At 38.9% G+C, this 21,661-nt stretch overlaps 1 protein-coding gene across 1 annotated transcript in view; it reads right to left on the reverse strand.

Annotated features, from left to right (window-relative positions):
• LOC308611202 (uncharacterized protein) overlaps nt 1-5,899 on the reverse strand; it is a gene marked incomplete at its 5' end in the record, with an annotated part of 41,548 nt that extends 35,649 nt beyond the window's left edge. Inside the window, one exon of the mRNA XM_081260080.1 lies at nt 5,802-5,899. Coding sequence (XP_081116206.1) covers nt 5,802-5,899 — 98 coding nt within the window. The remainder of the gene's footprint in view (nt 1-5,801) is intronic.
• Between the last annotated feature and the right edge of the window lie 15,762 nt (nt 5,900-21,661).

The raw sequence follows: 21,661 nt of genomic DNA on the forward strand, positions 1-21,661 counted from the left end.
ATATAAGATTGGCAGACCTACCTTTTAGATTAAGAATTTTGAGATTTTTATAGACTACTAGGACATTATGTCCACTGATATTGAGACAATGTGTTTCTTAGTCATCATTTCCTATTGCACTGACCAAGCGAGGTGGCAGTCAGTAGTTGTACAAAGGGAAAAAGAAAACTTTAGAAACTCCCAATTTATATACACAGGGAAATTCATCATTCATGTTATTTAAGCTAACTGGATGCAGTTTATCAGCTACATTGAGGAATGGTGAAGTGAAGTGTCTTTACAATTAACATGTTAGTTTGTGTCATGACCTCCCTGGTGTTCAAGTGAGTTAACGGTTAGCACTCAACTAGGCACTTAAGAGTCCATTATAAATCTGGACTAAACATTTATTTGTGGCATCTTTATTCTTCTTTGGTGCCCTTAGGCAGAATTAGCCCTCTTATGTTTTGATAAATTCAAGTATTAAACAGGGCTAAGGTTTCACAAGTTCTTTGGCCTAAACATGGGGGTAAGGGAGACCAATGAGCTGGAGTACTTCTAGATTTAAGAATGGTCAGATTGAGGAAGAAGAGTCTTATGCCAGAGGTGAAAGAAGACTGATTATAATTACCTATTTTTAAAAATTCCAACCCTTTTCAATGTTCTAAAGTGATCAGGAAGTACATGGGTATGCTAGGAAGTAAGGGAGTCAAGCAAGAATATTCTCTAAGAGTTTGTGGATAGCAATGAAGAGGAAAGGAAGATAGAGACAATCCTGGAAAAGGTTTTGGTTGGCCATAATAATGAAGTCAGAAGGAGAAGAAGAAGAAGAAAAAGAAGAATGACACATGCAATGGGAAAGAGAAAGCAAGAATAGAGAAGCAAAAGGGAGAGTAGAAAAATGAGACAAATTTGGAGAAGGAAATGAGGAAGAAAACTGGGTGAAAGAAGGAAGCACTGATGGTAGACCACCTGACACTCAAACATTAACACGATGCACATTTAAGATGTGTCATCGATGGCCATGGTCATTACCCTCAAATAGTTTACAGTATGTGTTTCAGAGACATTTATAAATTGAAAATGACATTAAAATAAGTGCCAGGGTATAAGTATTCATGGAATTGTATGGGAGAATAAAATGTCCCCCGTCAAAGAGCCTTCTGAGACATCGGGAAAAAAGGAAAAACCTAAAAAGCATAAGACTCTTCCTATTTTCATTTCCAATGATACATCCCAATCTTGATGATCAATCAGCGATTTAAATATCAACTATAAACACAGTATTTTATGAGCTGCTATGCAGTGTACTAGAGCAATAGAACAGAGAGGACCTCAAACCCTCTGTTCCCTCAAATTGAAAGGCACGCTTCCTGACCTCTCCAGACCACTACTGGACACAGGGAACACACACTAATGTTTCAGGACCCCAACCAGCAGTCACCTGCTTAGTGATTACTTCCATGACACACCCTCACTAACACCACTGACTTTCCTGCTCCTACGGGACATGACATAAATTTCCTATTTTAACACATACCACAGTGCAGTATGATTGCGGGTAGATGTTCTAACAACTTAAAAGAGAATGATGACTTTTTTGCTCTTTACATCTTGTTATTTCCCTACTCATAATATTTCTTGAAGAGAAACCATAAAAATATAAACAAACACAAAAAACAGATAATATACAAAACGTGTGCTTTGCACCTTAACACAAACTTAAGTAAAATTAGTTCTGACAGTATCCGGCATGACAAACTTCCATGGTACAAATGAGAATGGACCAAGGTTTGAGCAGGTACAGGAGACAATCCAGGCATGAACAACACCAAGGAAAGGTAGACAGGAAGTAACATGGTGTGTAGGAAATCACGAGACCAGTCTGATGGGAAGAGACTGAAACAAGACTGAAACTCACTTTCTAAACCTCCATCTCCAATTGGACAATTCACAAGACACAGGTGCACCAAAGTGGCCAAATAGTCAATCCCTTTAATGGGGAGGAACAGTTTAAAATTTTATTGCTTTAGTTGGCCCAAAAGTAACTATCAAATGTTGGCAGGACACAATGAAGGCTTACCTTTGTTAACATAGTTAAGTCTCTCTCTCTCACAACTAGCCCACTTGGCTCCACGTTCCTTAGCGCATCCGATGCACTTACACAGCGTTGATGGGCTTTACACAGCTGGAAGGTCACATCTTTCTTATTGCAGGAACACAACATCTGGAAACTTTATTTCTATCGGAAGCTACAGCAAAATTATTGTAAAATGAGTCATTTAAACCATACATTTTATCACCTTTAAAAAGCATCTGCTCTGTGCTAAGGATTAGAAATGACTCCTGTCCTTAAAGCCTCATTAAGGAGGAAGATCTATAAACTCAAAATTTCAATCACATGAGATAAAGAACTATAACCTTTAAGCACAGAAGTGCCTATGGAGGCCAAAAGTTATATCTAAGTGACGGCTTCATGATAACCCTGAAGTACAGTCTAGAAAGATGAGGCTATGCAGAGTTGGAGTAGGAGGTGCATTAACTGCACAGGGAGCACCTGTGCAAAGACACTCAAGCCTGACACCTGCTGGGCACTGTAAATACTGCAGGTGGGGATGACTAAAGACCAGGGGTCCAAGTGTGAGAAGAGACAGAAATAAAAATAGAGATGTTGGCCCAAGCAAGCCTGGGAGAGAGCATGGCTTGTATCCCACAGGTGATGAGGCCTGGGGCTACCACTGGCTGAGTAAGGGTGCCTCCGCTGATTAGAAAAAGGCGCCCCGCTGCTGAAGGACCAATTAGATAAAGGGAGTGATCACAAAAAGCTCCCCTTCCTCAAGGCCAAAGAGCCCCAGGAGGCTTGGCAAAGCACAGTTCAGACTACAGGCCTCTGTGCAGAGCACACGCTGGGCGGCTAGTATGCACTAACTCTGTGTGGGCAAGCCATTAGCAGCATTATTTTAGGCATATCTTGTCATGTTAGAAGATCACTCAACCCGAGTAGGCAGATGAACTTAGAGGAACTGAGACCAGGGGCCGTGAAACCACCCAGGAGTTTCTGCCATAGCCTGGGCAAAATGTAATATGGATGAAGAAGAAAATTTAGGAGGAGGCCAAAATTTACAAGATAGACCCACTGGATGCAAGACATAAAGAAAGTTCAGTGAAGGAACTCTGAAGAGAATGGGCTCTACAATAAATTTTTCTTACATTCAATGTCAAATATCAGGCAAAATTAAGTACAGTGGCCTTTAAGGTCCCTTCCAGCTCTAATTTCTTTTGATTTCTAACTTATTACTCTGGTTAAGTAAAGTCCCTTCAGAGGTACAGAACAGTTCTTATACCTGAATGGGACGCAAAGAATAATCTGACTTCTCTTCACCAGGGGAGGAGTTGAACTATCCTTGCAGAAGAGATAACAGATGGTGTGAACCCCAGATCCTAGAAAAGGGCCAGGCACACGATAAGTATTCAGCTTTTCAAAATCAAATGAACAATCATTTCCTGTCCTAGATCTTTACACCCTTCCTCTGCTGGCTACTTTCTCACAGCTTATAAACATCCTCAAATATACCCACTTAAAAATCTCTCAGACCTATGATTCTTTGGATCTTCTTGTGGATAACCTAAGTCTCTACCATGCCTTCAAACACCTCTCCTCCCCAAAAGCCCAGATCTGAACCTTGGGCCCAGACCTGTCTACCAGGCCCCTCTAAAGCACTGAAGATGAACTAAAATCCTCGCCCCACCCCCAATACCTTCCTACGGTGCTCTGTATCTCTCAAAAAGATGCAGCTGTAAACTGTCACCCACGCTTGCTGCCCTCCCTTTTCTAACTGGTCACCAGGCCCCACCCATTCTCTCTCAGATCTGCAAAATCCAGTCCAACCTTTTATAACTTAAGTGGGAACCTTAGATTACAATTCACCCTGCACCCAATCAAGTGCCTTGCACATGGAGGTCCGGGTAAGTCTCTAAACCAGAAGTCCATCTCACTGTTCTTTAGGGTTTCCCACAGCCTTCAGGATAAACATCTAAACTTCTGACAGGACAAACAAGGCCCCGTTCTGTTGGGCCCCACTAGGTTTCCAATATCAACTCTCATTTCTTTCCCAAACCCTGAGTTCCAGTCCTATACCTTAGTTTTGCCATATTTTCTTATATTTCTCAAACTTTGACACACACTGCTCCCTCCTGCCACCCCAGTAGCTTCTACATATCCTTAGAAAGGATGGCACCTCCTCCAAGAAGCCTACCCTGAACTTTCCCTTCCAAGATTCTGTGCTCTGCAAAGGGGAAAGGTGGGGGGGGATACATTAGGACTTTGGCATTAACATAGACACACGACTCTATATCAAATAGATCATCAACAAGGACCTACTGCACAGCACAGGGAACTCTACTCCATAGCCTGGAACAAACTGTACGGGAAAAGAATCTGAAAAGGAATGGATACATGTATAACGGAATCACTTTACTGTACACCTGAAACTAACACAATATTGTACATCAACTATCCTCCAATATAAAATAAAAATTAAATTAAAGAAAAAAGAGATTCTGTGCTCTATAGCACCAGAACTCACTTCTTCCAGAGCACTGACTACTGTGCTTGTGTTTACTTGCTGCCCAGTAGAAGGGAAGATTACCTAGGGCAGAAGCATCCTCTCCAGCAGCCCTTGGTTCTGACAACTCATTTAAGTGCCAGGCTACTTTACACACATAACCTGCTTAATTCATTCTAAGAACCCACAGAAAGAGTGGTTATTAATGTCATTTTACAAGTGTGGGGATTGTAGTGCAAAAGAAACCTGCCCAGGCCACAGACAGCATAAGCCCTGGAATTCAAACCCTAGGCTGCCTTCACACCAGTGCTCTTTCCACTATATGATACGACTACTGAAAAACAGATTTTTTCTTTCCTGAGCTCTGTTTTAATGGAAAGGAAATGAAGCTGGGATATATCCATTTCCTAATCGCTTTGGTGTGTACCAGGCAAAGTCATTCAACAGACCAGGTAACATCTGTGCAACAATTAACGATGCTCCAAACTGTGCTAAGTGTTCTACTTTGTAGAGTCTAGAAGCATTAACACAGTGCATCCTTGTAACCGCCAGAGAGACTGGGTCCTGTTAAGCCCACGCTACAGATGAGAACACTGAGACCTTGAAGCCTTAAGGCACTCGGCCGGGGTCACCGAGCCGGCAGGAGTCCTAGGCCACACGCCCTGTCTAGTGCACGCACACCCGGTCACTGGGCACTGGTTCTAGTGCCCACCCTCCACCTTGCACCATTTAAAACCCTGCTTCTCAGTGCCCACACGAGGGGCCCTGGAAGCGGGAAGTACAAACCTGTCTCGACACGCCGTGGCTGGAAGAAGCTCTGGATACAGATCAGGGGCAGCGGGTGCTCAGGAGCGGCGCCCAGTGCACCCCGCGGAGGCGGTCGGCCTTAAGTCCAGCAGGCCCTCCTGTAGGGAAGCGCGCACGGAGGGCAGAGGCACCGAGTCCTGCAGCGCGCACAGGTCCTCAGAGCGCGGAAAGATATCGGCCACGCCGTCCCGGCGCAGCTTCACCAAGGGATCATGGCCCGAGCGCGGCCTCGGGGACGCTGGCTGCGGACATGATGCCCACACCCGCCTGGGGGCCCCGGCTCGCCTCCCGGCCCCTCGGGCGCCCACCGCCCGGCGGCTGCGGCCCCGCAGCGTGCGCAGGACCGGCGTCGCAGCCAGAAGACATAGGGCCACGGGCCCCAGCTACGCCAACCCCCCCATGCCGCGCTCCGGAGACCCCGCACGGCCTGGTGTTGGCGCACGCACCTACGCCCTCCACGCCGCAGGGCTGCCGTTTAAGTCAGCGGGCGGGACCGTGGGGGCGGGGCTCGAGGACGTCAGCACGCTCGCCGTGCGTCGCGTCCGCATGCAGCCCTGTCTCCCATGGTGACGCGGCCTGAAGAGTAGGGGCTTGAGCTCTGAGACTAAGGCAGCGCGAAACGTTGGAGGTGTGGAGACTTTGGGGCTTCCAAAAAGCGTTTGCTGACTCATCCAAACAAAAGTGAGACCTGGTTGTATCAACGCATTTGAAAAGTAAACTCCCGTAAGTGTCTGTGCTCCCCCCGCCCAGGAGAGAGCGTGTATTCCGTGAGGGACACACGAAAGGCTGAGTGAACGTCTGCCTGTGGTCCCTTACCTGGTGCACGGGTGTGTGAATTTATGCGGAGAGCTCTTAATTTCCGTAGTTTCTGCTAACTTGACACGGTAGTTGGCAAATGGTGACGTGTTCCATGCATTCAGGACATGATCGTGGTTACTAATAATCACTTTGTTTTGTACTGACAACTCCACAGAGAATTTACTACTGAATATCCACTTTACAGAAGAGAAATTGAGGCGTAGGAAGTGAAGTGGCCGAGTAAGAGTAAGGACTCAGACAATTGGTGTTAGTAAATGAACCCTGCAAGGAGGCCGTTAGCCTGCGGTGGCTCTAGTGATGCGGCCGCCTACGTAAAGCAACCGAAATCTAAGCCTGTCAACGCCTCAGGGTGACGCACAGCGCTGAGGACAACTAGTCAGAAACCACCAACTAGGCTTTAAAGCGATAGCAAGTCAGTCATTTCCTTGCTTTGCTTCTGCCCTTTGAAACTAAAAATCTCTGCAGCTCCTGTGGCTGGAGTGCTCCTCACCACTTCCGCTTTGGCGGTGCCTGAATTGAATCTAGTTTTGCTCACGTAAAGTCTTCTTTTAAACATGCCTCAGTTTGTCTTTTAACATTGGCCGTAGAAGTTGGATTTGTGTCCAGTTTCTAGAACAGTGGTCGTCCTCTGGTCAGGCCTTAGGCGTTATGCATACAACGTTCCTCTTCTACCACCACCTTCTGGATGCCTCCACCCACTACCAGCTCCCGCGTATCAGATCCCCTAGATGTGGTCAGCAATGGCTTTCACATGCAGCGTGCTCACATTATAACATTGCAGACACTCCTCCGTCCTCCAGCCAGCGTGTGAAGTGAAACATGACCATTCCTGTTGAAGAGCCTGCTGTGACCACTTTCCCAAACACAGCCACTCCCCAGCTGACCCTGGGTGACCACTCTTCTGAACTTGGTCTCCATCACTGCATGGATGTCTTTCTATTTAGGCTACATTTTTAAGTATTCTTAAACCTCATATAGTATTCTACTATGTTTTCTCTTCTTACTTGCTTTTTTTAGTGTTATCTTTGCTAGGTTCATCCATGCTGACACGTAAAGATCTGTCTAGTTCAAGTAGTTTCCTCACTATGTAGGATTCCCATGTAGGGAAATGCAATAATTTATATTTTCCTGCATTTTCCTGTTGATGGACATTTAAATTGTTTCCAATTTTCAGTATGATTTCTGTTGTAAAAAATTTTGTATACTTTTTAAAGGATACTTTACATTTACAGTTATTACAAAATATTGGCTATATTCCCTGTGTTGTACAATACATCTTTGAGCCTATCGTACACCCAGTAGTTGACATCTCTCACTTCCCCACCCCGTATTGCCCCCTCCTCCCCCTCCGCACTGGCAACCATTAGTTTGTTCTCTATATCTGTGACTCCCCTTCTTTTTTGTTATATTCGGTAGATTGCTGTATTTTTTAGATTCCATATATAGGTGATATCCTACAGTGTTTGTTTTTGTTTGACTTATTTCACTTACCACAATGCCCTCCAAGTCCATCTATGTTGCCGCAAATGGCAACATTTCTTTCTTTTTTAAGGCTGAGTAGTATGCCATTGGTTATATGTACCACATCTTCTTTATCCATTCATCACTTGATGACACTTAGGTTGCTTCCATATCTTGGTAATTGTAAATACTGATGCTCCGAACATTGGGGTGCATGTATCTTTTCAAATACATGTTTTTGAAAACACATGTTTTTGTTCTTTTTGGATTTATACCCAGCACTGGAGTTGCGAGGTCATATGGTAGTTCTATTTTTAGTTTTTGAGAACCCTCCATACTGTTGTCCACAGTGGCTGCACCAGTTGACATTCCTACCAACGGTGTACCAGGGTTCCGTTTTCTCTAAAAATTGTAGATTTTCTTCCTAGGGTTAATTGAGATGATAGTTGAATAATAACATAAGATCAGGCGAAGTCTAAAGAAATGTTAGAGAAGCTGGATAGAGTAGGAGAACTTCTGTTCGCTGGCGTCTGAGTGTTAGAGAGACACCAAGACATGTGGGCCAAGTTCTGGAGAGAAGGGAAACACAGACGCAAGCTTCACATTTGGTGCAGCTTTTCTCCTTGGGGCATTTGCTGATTGAAATGTTACAGCCTAGGAGCTGAAAAGCCAAAGAGTTCAAAGGACTCTAACGACAGAAGCCAAATGGCAAGAACCGTTTTCCATTGATAAACAGCATTTTAACTATGTAGAAGCAGAAAATGAAAAGAAAGAACTTTGCATTACATTTAATACAAGTTTAGGGAGATCTTTGTGGTATATTAGTGAACTTATTTGTGGAAATTTAGCCATGTACATTGTGTTGGAGAGGCACCAAGGGTTCAAGATTTCTCACAATTTGAGGACACAGTTGCCTTAAATGTAGGCATGGTGGCATCCATTTACATAACAATGACTTGGAGGATGTTGTGTTAGTCAGCTCTTGCTGTGATAATGCTTTGGAACAAATCACCCCAAACTCAGTTACATAAACAAGAATTTATTTTTCTTGGACCTATGGGCTAGCTGCAGTGGCTCTCTTTTAGACCTCTAGATGGCTAGTTTTGCTCCGTGTTTTGGGTCAGTTTGAGGTCTGTCACACGCCTCTTCGTCTGGAGTCCAACTGTGAGGCCGCAGCTCCCAGGCCCTGTCTTCTCTAAAAGTTCACTGAAACATAGGTGAGCCCAACCGCACAAGCCCATTTAAGGCCTCTTCTGCTCATTTAAGGCCATCATGTCTGCTCATACTTCAGTGACCAAAACATGTCACAGATCTAAGCTGTATTTAGAATATGTGTATTTGTTTAAAGTTGGGTGCTCTCACAGAAGAATATTGCATTTTGGACAGTGTTAGCTTAGCATTTCCATCGGCATTTGCAAACGTGATAAACGTCGTGTGCACTTTTTCACCTTTGAGAACTTTTTGAAATTGTGGGACAATTTCTATGGGGAAAGAGGAAGGTAAGTTTTAGAACTCAACTCTAGTTATGGCAGTGTTGGGAGAAGAATTAATGAGATAAGGTCAATACAAATGAAAGATTTGGGATTCACATATTCATAATTAACATCAGCATTCTTCAGAACATTCCTGGAGAATTGTGATGCTTGCTTTACGTGATTTCTATCATAAATCATTATAATCTGACCAAGCCACTTCAGTAAAACATACATCATACAGTACATCGCATTTTAGTTTTTCCTACCACTGCACAACTTATCATCAGGCACGAAAGGCTACATATGGTATGGTTCCATTTATACGAAATGTCCAGCAGTGGCACATCCATACACACGGCAAATATTATACATTAGTGGTTGCCAGGGGTTTGGAACAGAGGGAAATAGGGAATGAGTCCTTAAAATGGGTGTAGGTTTCCTCTTGGGGGGATGAAAATGTTTTGCAGCTGGACAGCGGTGATAGTTGCACAGCATTGTGACAGTACTAAATTCCACTGAATTGTAAAATGATCAAAATGGTGCATTTTGTGTTCTGTTCATTTTACTACACTAAAAAGGAGAAAGAATTAGGGAAAGACTTAGAGTTTGGGAAAGTAAGGTGAACTGGTCAGGAAAAAGACAGCTCTACTGTTCAGTTTTCTCTCAGCTCTCCCAGTGCATTAATCCTCAGCAAAAAGTAGCCTGAACTTGTAGATGATAGTCATTCAACAGAGTCCAGGGAAAAGTAAATAAAATAAAAGCCAACTCTTCTTCTTTAGCACATCTATGAAAGGTTAACTTCCTGCTCAGCCACATGGACATTCATGAAGACGTTTCACTTTAGGTGTCCTCTACTTCAGTACTTTACTCACAGCTCATTCACACATGTAGGCAACAGCATTCCTTAATTTGATGGACTCTGCAGTGCTGGTTGTGATCAGTCTCATGAAAAGAAAAGGGAAGGAGGAAAAAGCCTCCACATTGACTTGGTGGTCTTGACGAAATGGATGCAGAAGACAGCTTGAGTGTCAAACTGGAAACTTCTATTTTCCTTTTCCTTTGCTTTTTATCTTTCCTATCAGGTCTTCTGCCCACTTCCCACCCCCTTCTTTCAAACGGGAGAGACACTAATTAGCTGCTTTTTTGTGTTTGTGCTAAAACAACTATTGTTTTGGGTTTCTTGTTGTTCGGTGAACGTTATTGCTTTTACTGCCAAATGAGCTTTGGTGGTTGATGTAGGGGGTCTCTTGGGAACTTAACTTTTTCCAGTTTAAGTGGAAAAGCTTTTTTGTTTGAATGGGCTTTTACTGGGTGCTTCAAGGTTTGCTCTTGGCTCTTTGATGGGGGACTGGATAGCACTGTGTTTCCTTTGAGGCTCCGATAAACAAAGGATCCAATGTCCTCCTGGGCACTTTGTGTTGATTTTGCTGTGTGTCCTCTCTAATAGCCAGATGCAGATTCCAGGAAAATGACATATAAATGAATAGAAGTAATCTAATATTTTTAGAATTTGCTTTGGCCATACTCCTGGTCTTATTCTACTTGTAGCAGAGCATTAGTTATGTATATATTAAGTATAATATACCAATATTAAATATTATATTGATATATAAATGTAATATACTAATATTTATATTAATGTATAACAATTATGTATTATATTAATATATATTTTTGCCTAGCATATATTATATACAAAATATATGAGTAATGAAATGTATTTATATGGTTAATATGTTCATAATATTAATATGATATATCCTGTAATACTGATTATAAAACAATTATATCATAATATATAAATTATAAATATATATATTTATATATATATTATAAATATATAATTATTATTATCTGATATAATACACTATAGTTAATATATTCTATATAACACAATACATAATGTATTAGTATAAGACAATTATATTATGTAATATAAATATAATACATCTATGAAACTATATATATTTTAATTATACATTACACATACAAGTATGTATAGCTATTTATAATTTTATTTACATAGGAATCTGTTCATCATAACAATTGATGTAAAAATATGCAATATTTTCAATCAAATAGGCCTTAACCTCACTACCTACACATAACTACTTTTACAATCCTGAACCCTGTCTAACTCATGCTTCCATATCTCTCAACCTGCTTTTCTACACATGCACATAGACACACATTTATACACTATATATATGTATACTACCAGTTTTCAGTTCAATGTGTATAACTATATAATATATATAATTATATTCCTGTGTATACAAATATAAATCAAAGGTATGTGTATAGGTATGTATTTCATATGTTTATATAACTAGATCATACAAATAATGTATGTGTATATAAATACATGACTATATACATACATACACAGAAATATACTTATTTAAACAAAAGGGGCCTAAATAAACATAGTTCTCTAAGAATAAAACTAGTTATGTCTCACTGTTTCAATAAGAGTGTATAGTTTTCTACTGTATGTGCTTCTATAATTGTTATGAACAATTCCCATTTGTTGAATGTTAAGTTGTTTTAATTTTTTGCCATTATTAATGAAGCTCTAAAGAATACGGTGGGCAAGATTACTTGAAAAACTCTCCTAAAGGAAAAGGGTTAGGTATGCTAGGTTAAATGTACACAACTTATTTTTAAGTGTGTGGTTGATTTTTGAAGTGTGCAGTAGAAATTTCCAGGACCCATGAAAGAAGGGTGGTACATGCGTGAGAGTTATAGCTATATTAGGAGTGGATTGAAGATCTTGATAGCTTAGAACAGAAGCTGGAAATCCTGTTTTTATGGAGCCAAGTGGCAAATATTTTAGGCTTTGTAGACCAAAGAGGCAAAATTGAGGATATTATTTAGGTACTTAGGTAACCGTTTAAAACGTTACCAGTTAAAATGTGTAAATTATTCATAGCTCATAGGCCATAAAAATAGGCCTCTGTCTGGATGCCTTAGTTTAATGACACACCTGACATAGAAACTTGTTTTTAAATGGCCATGACCACATGAGAGGCAGGAGGTAAGACTCCATTCCTACTAGATGGGAAGTTAGAACTAAACCTATCTATCCCTAGCTTCACCTTCAATGAAAGGGTGTGCCAGGAGAAAAAATATCTGCTGGCAAAGGGAGACTAAGACCAAATTCTCTTGGCCTCTGCTCTGGGTAGGAAACAGGTAGGAAATCTTCAGAATTCTGAACCCCAGATCTGTGTTCCCAGTGTTTGGGTTGCCAATTTATGTGCGGTCTTGCAAACAGAAGCTAAGAAATTAACTTAAAATGCTCCCAAATCCGTGGTATTCCAAACACAAAACTAAACCCTTTCTGGAGAGGTAGACCTTCAACACAGGCCTATAGCATTCCCACAGATAAAGTTTAGCTAAACATGAGCTCATGATCTAAATTTACACAATAATGAAGAAATCAGCTAGAAGTGAAGAGAATCAGCAAAAAGCAATCAATACCAGAATTAGATTCCCAAGGCCATCCATCAGATGTTGGACTAATCAGGTGCAAGGCAGAAAATATACATAAAACTAGAACTGAAACAAGGAACAAGGATGTTTTAAAAGACTGGGTAGGATCTTTAAAACATTTTTCAAGTACATGTCATTGATAAAGCTAAAAACTCGAAGGTCGTGTAATACAGCAGATTAATCATGGAGAAGAGTGAATTTATGCTGTTTTTCAAAATATGGCAGATCAGATTTTCTGCCTAATTATATAAGTAGATCTATCTTTAAAAAATACACATTATTTTAAAGACTTATTGGCTGTAAAATAAGTTAAGGGTATTTCAAAGGGCTTCTCTCCAAAGAAAAGTGAGAAGTAGCAAAACACAGAAAGTCGAGGGTAAAAAATGTCAATATATACATTGCGATAGGGTGAACTAAGCCTTAGGCTAGCAACAATGTGGACGAGCTGACCCTTAGATACTTACAACTAAGCTGGAATCTTCAAAAAGTTCAACTATTTATAACTAAAAAGATTTCTAAAAATTAATAATCAAGTGTTTTAATTGATATCAGAAGAGTAAAACAATAAACCCGGAGAACATAGAAAAATAGATAATAAATACATGAGCAGAACTTAATAAAACAGAAAAAAGTATAAAATTGAGGTGATTTAGTAAGTCAAAGGAATATTCTTTGAAAAGATTTAAAAAACACACTTTGATTAAGCAAAACAAAAACATAAGTAAATAATATACAGAAAGAATCAGGACAATGTTATAGCAGAGAGTACAAACAGAGAATATATAAAATGCCAGTAAATTTGAACATTTCTGTAAAGTGGACAATTTCCTAGCTCCTAAAGTTTACCAAAACTGACACAAGAGGAAATCTATAGCTGGAGTTCTTTCACCAGTAAAGGAATTATGTCAATAGTTTACAATCTTTCACCAAGAAAATACCAGACCCAGCCAGATCATTTGGGAGGTGTATTCTATCGAACTTCTATTAAACAGGTAACGTTAATATTAACAAAGAAAAACTTCTAGAGAAAGCGACGGAAGAATGCTCCTTTATTCATCTTATGAAGTCTATATAATCCTAATACTGAAAATAGATTAGGACTGTAAGGAAAAAGAAATTTACAGGTCAAATTTCCTTGTAAATATAAAAGCAAAAATTTTAAACTATGATATTAGCTACCCAAGTTCACTAGAGTAAGAAAAAGCATGAGCAAGTTAGGTCATCCAATGAATGAAAAGGTAGTTTAAAGTCAAGAATATATATCAATAGATTGAAATTACCACATTTTATTTCTTTCATTTGTCTCTTTAAAAAATTGATAAGTACTTATATTGATCTCTCTTGTACTAGGCACTGTGCTAAGGCACTTACATATTTACTCCTTTAAACCTTCTATCATCCCTGTGGGAAAGTTCTATTTTGCTTCCATTTCGTAGCTAAGACTCTAACCCCCAGGAAAGTGAAGCAACATTTGTAAGTTTTTGTGGATGGTCAGTGATGGGACCAGTACAGGAACATCCAAAGTCTGTGCTTGGGAACAGTGCCACATGTTCACACTCACATTACAGATGAAAGGAAAGGAACCATGCACTTACCATATGGATTAAATCTCACATTACAGGTTAAAGGAAAGGAACCATGCACTTACATTATAGATGAATACCCCCATAACAGGTTAAAGGAAAAAGAAACATGTGCTTCTCTCAAAAGTTGTAAACAAAGCATATCCATTTCTTAATATATTTCCCAATTTCTTTTGCTTGTTTTCTGACCTTTGTAGTGCATTTTGCCATGAGGCAAATTTTAATTCTTATATAATTAAATGTATCCTTTTTTCTTTGTATCTTAGAAAGGTATTCCTCATGAATACTTTATTTCATGTCTCCCAGGTTTCTGATACTTTTACAGTTTCATTATTTTTTTAACTTTTAACTAGTTGCTGTATCTAGAATTTAGTAATGATAGCCATATTTTCCCACTTTTGTTGAATAATTTTTGCTACTGATCCAAAATGTGAATTTTATTTTAATCTCAATTCCCTTATGCTCTTGCATTTAATTTTAAGATGCTTCCTATTCCACTGGTTGTTTTGTCTATCTAAAACAAAATGCTACCTTAATTATAATGTAATTATAATATAATAAATGTAATTAGTAAACATAATACGAAATATAATAAATAGCATATATAAAATAACAAAATATAATTTACCATATAACAAGGTCCAAGGAGAGCCAAACTATACAATCACTTGAAATAGCTCCCAAAAGATAGTTTATAAAGTTCAATATTCATTTGTAATTTAGAAGAAAGAGTAAAATAGGGATTGATGAATGCTTCCAAAATAAGAAGAAATTATATGTCTAAAAGAGAAAGAGGTAAATGATAAACTTTAGTAACACTGGCAATAAATGCAGGACAAGATGAGGATGCCTGATATAATGTTAAAGAAAAAGTATTATGTAACATTGTTTTTGCAGCACTGATGAGTTCAGTGAAAAGAGAATCTCATAGAAATGAGTATCTCGTTCTTCTTAATGTCTGTACACTTGTCCATTGCATGAACATAACAGCTTATTTAGCCAATATGTTACTGATCTGCATCTGGATTTCTAGGTTTTCATGGAATTTTATTATGCACAATTGTTTCAAACACTAGGACTTCCTCTCATGTTTATATCTTTTGAAAGAAACAATATCCCCACAGATGATTTATCTGTGCTGGCTGCTAGCTGACTTTGGGTACTTCTCAGTTCTTCCCTTTACCTTCCTTGTCAATATGAAAATGGAAGGCAAGAAGGTCTCCTGTTTAGAGACTGTAAAGGTAGATCTTGATGATAAAGTCTTGGTGGTAAAGGCTAAAAGTATCAACCCAGAACAAACGTTTTTCCAGCTGTAACTATGTGTGATTCCCTTGGCTTGATTCCGTAGAGGATGTAAGACAACACTGTAGAATCTGCGTCAAAGTGCTTCCAGTAGGATGGGCTAAGTCAAGTATGGTGGCATATGTAATTCAAGACAAAATATAATGTCTCCTTTTCTCTCCTAGCAAAACTTGGTGGAGTGAATGTAGAAGTCACTGTATGCTTTGAATTAAAGGAACACAATAAATCTTGTTTTGGAAGGTAAGTATTCTGGTCTCGTTGTGGAGATGAATTGGAAATTGTCTAGAAGAAGGAAAATGAGGTTAACCAAAGTTAAACTCATAAATAATTGAGCATTAATTAAATAACTGTGGTCTATGTTTGTCTTTGATCATAATTTCTCCCAATTTATAGACCTCTTTGCTACTTGATGAATCCTTGTCAGAGATGCACTTAACAATGATTATTACTTGTGTATTAGGTTTTGCCTGGGCCCTGAAGAAACTACCCTAAATTACCAGCTATGATTGTCATTTGATTTCCTCACAGAGAACAATCAGAACTCCTTGTCTTAAGTGGCTTGGAATGTGAAACTAGTTAGTCTCTTAGATATTGTTAGAGGACCCTACAGAGCCCATTGGTGAAAGTTTGGAAAACACTGGGCTTCTTAAAATTGATTCTTGTAGTGCTTTAGGAAAGATCACTGAACCAAAAGGATAACGGTGTTTCTGGTTCTGTTGTTAGCATTCTCCATAGAAACATTGCTGAAGCTTCTGGACTCAATTTCCTTCCCCATGTGTGAATGTCACTGAAAATATCCAACTCCATTCTATCCCCATATAACTTCAGAAACTAAGCAAAATGAGGACTCAAAATTCATTTCAAATAATGAAATGAATATATAACGTAGAATGGAACTGGAAAAATACCTGGTTTAAATTCTGGAAAGTACCAACTATACAATTCTGGATAAGTTGCTTACTCTTGCTTAGTCTAATTTAATGCCCATCTCACAGAATGTTATGATGATTAATTTAATATCTTTGTATAACACACAGTGTTATGTAATTTCTTCTTGTTTTTCTTGAGTAAATTCATATCCTTAAGCAACTCACTGTAAACAATAGTTACTTACTTGCTTAAATTACTCTTATCTTCTATTATCACCTGAACTGTGTCCTGCTCAAGTTAATATGTGGAAGTCTTAACCCCCAATACCTCGTAATCTGACTGTATTTGGAGATAAGGCCCTTAAATAGGTAACTGAGGTCAAATGAGGTCAAATGGGTGGGCTCTAATTCAATATGACTGGTGTCCTTATAAAAAGAAAATATTAGGACACAGACATGCACAGAGAGAAGACCATGTGAAGACAAAAGGAAAACATGGCCCCTACAAACCAAGAAGAGATACCTCAGAAGAAATCAATCCTGTTGACGCCTTATCTCAGATTTCTAGCCTCTACACCCGTGAGTGAGTAAATTTCTGTTGTTTAACCTCCTCAGTCTCTGGTACTTTGTCATGGCAGCTCTAGGAAACTAATACAACTTTTTATGGCCTCCTTGTCTCAAGTTGAAAGTTCAATATTTGGCATCACAGCTAAGAAACAAAAATATCATCTACATTCCTTGTTGTAGTCTTTCTTCCCCATTCTCATTGCTAGTAATTTTCATATTTGGGTCTGTTTTCTGTATCTTGTAAACAGAGCATTACGCTCATTTGTAGTCTTACTGCTAACATACAGTAAATGTGCAGATACCGAATAGATTTTGGAGAAGTGCAACATATAGTTGGTACATGTGTGAAATGTGTGTATTCATATAATTAATACTGTTTCTCTATTTTCTTCCTTTGGTGTGAGCTAAGATTCTCTGCTTTTGTGACTAGCGCTCCTGAATACTAATCCCTGAATTTAAGTCACCAAAAATTGTCAATAATAATAATAATATGGGGAAAGAGAGAGTGATAGAGGGAGAAGAACAAACAATCAGGCAAGGGCAGTACTGTGAATTATTAGGGTCTTATTAATAACATTATGTTAGTCTAGAGGAAATGACCGTAAGTATCATCAGTGAGCCCAGTTGGTCTTTACTGACTGCTAGACACATCCCTGAGTTCTGTTCTTAGTCTCCAACTGTATGATGACTACTGTCTGGAAGTATTATCTGAACAACTAAAGTCACTTAATGGAAAAGGAATATGTCTTTAGAGAAGCAACAATAACTTTTCTATCTTATTAAAAAGCAATGTTGACTGTCTGGAAACCTCAGTCATATTTGTAAGCAGAAAAGCATTGGCTATTAAAAGTGGATGATGTAAAGAGATGAGCAGAAACTTTGGCGATAGGTATACCTGGATTTAATTCTCACTTCTACCACTTGGCAGCTGGATGGCCTTAGGCAAGTTTCATACCTCCCTGAAATTCACTTGATTCAGTCTGTAAAATGGCATAATAACTTATTATAGCATCCTTTTAGGAATTTTAAATCAGTTATTGAAATAAAAGTACACACTATATAGACAAGTATGGATTCCTCAATAGGTGTTTGACCTTTCACTTCTCCAGTATCCCACCCCCATGAAATAAAGAAAAATACTTTTTAAAATGTATGAATATTTCATTGTTCTAAAGTTAAAGCCATAAAAATAAAAATAATCAAATGGCCTACTATCATACCATTAGAAGAACAAAAAAATAGGTGTTCATGAGAGTTCCAAATTAGAATACAAGTTTTCATTAGGCACCTGTTTATGTATGCTATTCTGCTCTTTACAATAAATAATTAAATTTAAAAGACTTATTTCCTCACCTTTAAGATTTTATGAGTTTACAAATTACATATCGACCTATGCTAAAGTTTATACCGACCCATGCTAATGAATTCAGTACAGAAAACAAAAAACACTGCACTCAAGCAAACTACACATATATATATATTACTTAAATGCATTTATATCCTAGCGTGTCTCATAAAGCATTGTGGTAACTCACCGGAATACAGACAATCAAATATAACTGCAAAAGCACTTAATATAAACAGGGCCAAGGATACATAGACAGAAGATGAAGAAAAGATGAGGGAAATGTGAACAGGAGGAAGTGTAGTTAATCGAGTTGTATGTTTTGACCTTAAGATTCTCTGTGTGGGGACTTCCCTGGTGGCACAGTGGTTGGGAATCCGCCTGCCAGTGCAGGGGACATGGGTTCGAGCCCTAGTCCGGGAAGATCCCACATGCCACGGAGCAACTAAGCCCGTGTGCCACAACTACTGAGCCTGTGCTCTAGGGCCCATGAGCCACAACTACTGAAGCCCGTGTGCCAAAACTACTGAAGCCCCAGCGCCTAGAGCCCATGCTCCGCAACAAGAGATGCCACAGCAATGAGGAGCCCGCACACCACAACGAAGAGTAGCCCCCGCTCACCCCAACTAGAGACAGCCTGTGTGCAGCAACAAAGACCCAACACAGCCAAAAATAAATAATAAATTTATTTTTAAAAAAGATTCTCTGTGGATAAAACAACATGTAAATAATTGGTTACAAAGCCACATTATTTGAAGGTGCCAGACTGCACATTAACAGTCTGACACAAAAGGACAGCACAGGAAAACTATTCAAAGGTAAAGATTTTTAAATCTTTGCAGTTTGATCCTTTTAGAGCAACTATAATGAGCTCGACACACATTTCAACACTCAACATTTTAATCACATGTTCAAAGTATGTCTCAGAGTCATTGGAAATAGCTGTTGTCTCTGTCCGTGATATCCAAAACTGATCTGTGATGTGTAAAACTCAGGAAGTATTGATATCCACTTTTTGGCATCTGAACAGGAAACAAAGTTGTTTTGCAGTGATAATAAAGAATGAAGTAAATGCAAAAGGTTACAAAAGACAAAGTACTGAGGGAATGTATTAACAAAACGAGTCAAACTAAATTCTGGTGAACTGGGGCCTACGATTTTGCACACTCCATGGAAATACCCCAGCCTAAATACTGGCATAGGAGGAAGGGTACTGCGAAGCCCATCACAGTATAATCCTTTAAAATGTCCCTTTCAAGGTTGGCTCCACTCAACACTGAGTATAGGAAATCTTCCCATCAGGCAGAAACACTGGCTGCCCAATGATTGACCAAGAAATTAACACACTAATGAATAAATGATGCTAATTTATTTCTATCCCTGACAACGGAAAACAGCACACACTCTGTGTCAATGGTATGTCCTCTTTCCCACTTTTCTAAATGGTAAATTATGCTTTTCCCTTCATTGCTTTATATCATGTGTGGCAGGCATGATGGGAAATGGCTATCAATGGTTCTGTTATTGATTTCTACCTTCATTTCACTGTGGCTAAAGAAGATACTTTGTATGATTTCAATTTCTTAAAAATGTATTGGTACTTGTATTGTGGCCTAACATATGGTCTTTCCCGGAGAACGTTCCATGTGTACTTGAGAAAAATGTGTATTCTGCTGTTGTTGAGTGGAGTGATCTATATATGGCTGTTAGGTTTAGTTGATTAAATGTGTTATTCAGTCCCCCTACCTCTCTACTGATCTTCTGTCTAGATGTGTTTTCCATTATTGAAAGCAAGGTATTGATCTCCACCTATTATTTTAGAACTATCTATTTCTTCCTTCAATTCTGTCAATGTTTGCTTCACATATTTGGGGGTTGTTTGGTACATATATGTTTATAGTTGTTATATCTTCTTGATAGATTGAACTTGTTATCAACATATAGTGGCCTCCTTTTCCTCTTGTGATAGTTTTTGATTTAAAGTTTATTTTGTGTGATAGTAACATAGCCATCCCAGATCTATCTTCCTTCCTTCCTTCCTTCCTTCCTTCCTTTCTTTCTTTTTCTGTCTCTCTTTCCTTCTTTTTTGTTACTACTTGCATGGGATATATTATTCTATGCTTTAACTTTCAAGTAACTTGTGTCTTTTGAAATCAAGTGAGTTTTTTGCGGACAGCATATACTTGGATTATGGTTGTTTTTAAAGTCCATTCTGCCAATGTTTATCTTTTTATTGGAGAGCTTAATCCACTTACTTTTTCAAAACTTACTGATGAGGAAGAACTTAATTCTGTCTGTTTCCTGCTTGTTTTCTGTATGTCTTATGCATTTTTTGCCCCTGATTTACTCCATTACTGACTTCTGTGCTTAGCCAATTTTCTTGTGGTGAACTCTTGATTCCCTTTTCATTTCTTTTTGCATATAGTCTATTGATATTTTCTTTGTGGTTCTCAAGAAGATTCCATTTACCATTCTAAAGTTAAAACAATATAATTTCAATTGAAACCAACTTCAGTAGCACACAGAAACTCTGTTCCTCTACAGTTCCATTCCTCCTCTTTACATTATTGTTGTCACAAATTACACCTTTATACTTTGTGAGCCCAAAAACATGGATTTATGATTATTTTATGCATTTGTTTTTTCAATCATGTAAGAAATAAAAAGTAGAGTTACAAGCCAATAACACAATACTGGCTTTAGTATTTGCCCATGTATTTATCTTTACTGGAGATTTCTATTTCTTTCTACAGCTTCGAGTTGCTGTCTAGTGTCCTTTCATTTCAACCTGAAAGTTCAATTTAGCATTTCTCCTAGGGCAGTGGTAGGAAGCTGTAAAATAAACGCCCTCAGCCTTTGTTCATCTGGGAATGCGTTAATTTCTCCCTAAGTTTTGAAACCAGTTTGGCCAAATATAGAATTCTTGGTGGACAATTTTTTTTCTTTCAGCACTTTAAATATGTCTGGCCTCTTGCTTCCGTGGTTTCATATAGGAAATTACTCTAATCTTTCTGAGGATCCCTGCTTTGTAACAAATTTCTTTTTTCTTTCTCCTTTGGGAGAAAAGATTCTTTCTGTGTCTTTTGGCTTCTGAGAGTTTGATTGTACTGTTTCTTGCTCTGGGGTTCTTTGAGTTTCTCTTAGTCCTGAAATCAGCCAAAGATTTATAGCAACCAAACACATACTGAACCAGGGAAGAGGCAATTTGAAAATGGCAGGAAAGCTTTGTGGCATTTTTACCTGCCCTTGCCCCATCCACTGTTAGTGTAGTGATGGTCTTAAAGTGGTGGAGTCTTAATGCAGTGATAGTCTGAAAGTAGCAGCAGACCATTCCTAGTATGGGACCCTCAATCCTGCTTCAGGAGGGAGCAGAAGAGACCGTACTGTCAGATTATCA

Source organism: Mesoplodon bidens (genome assembly GCF_964165515.1).
Source record: "Mesoplodon bidens genome assembly, contig: HAP1_SCAFFOLD_291, whole genome shotgun sequence".
NCBI lineage: Eukaryota > Metazoa > Chordata > Mammalia > Artiodactyla > Ziphiidae > Mesoplodon > Mesoplodon bidens.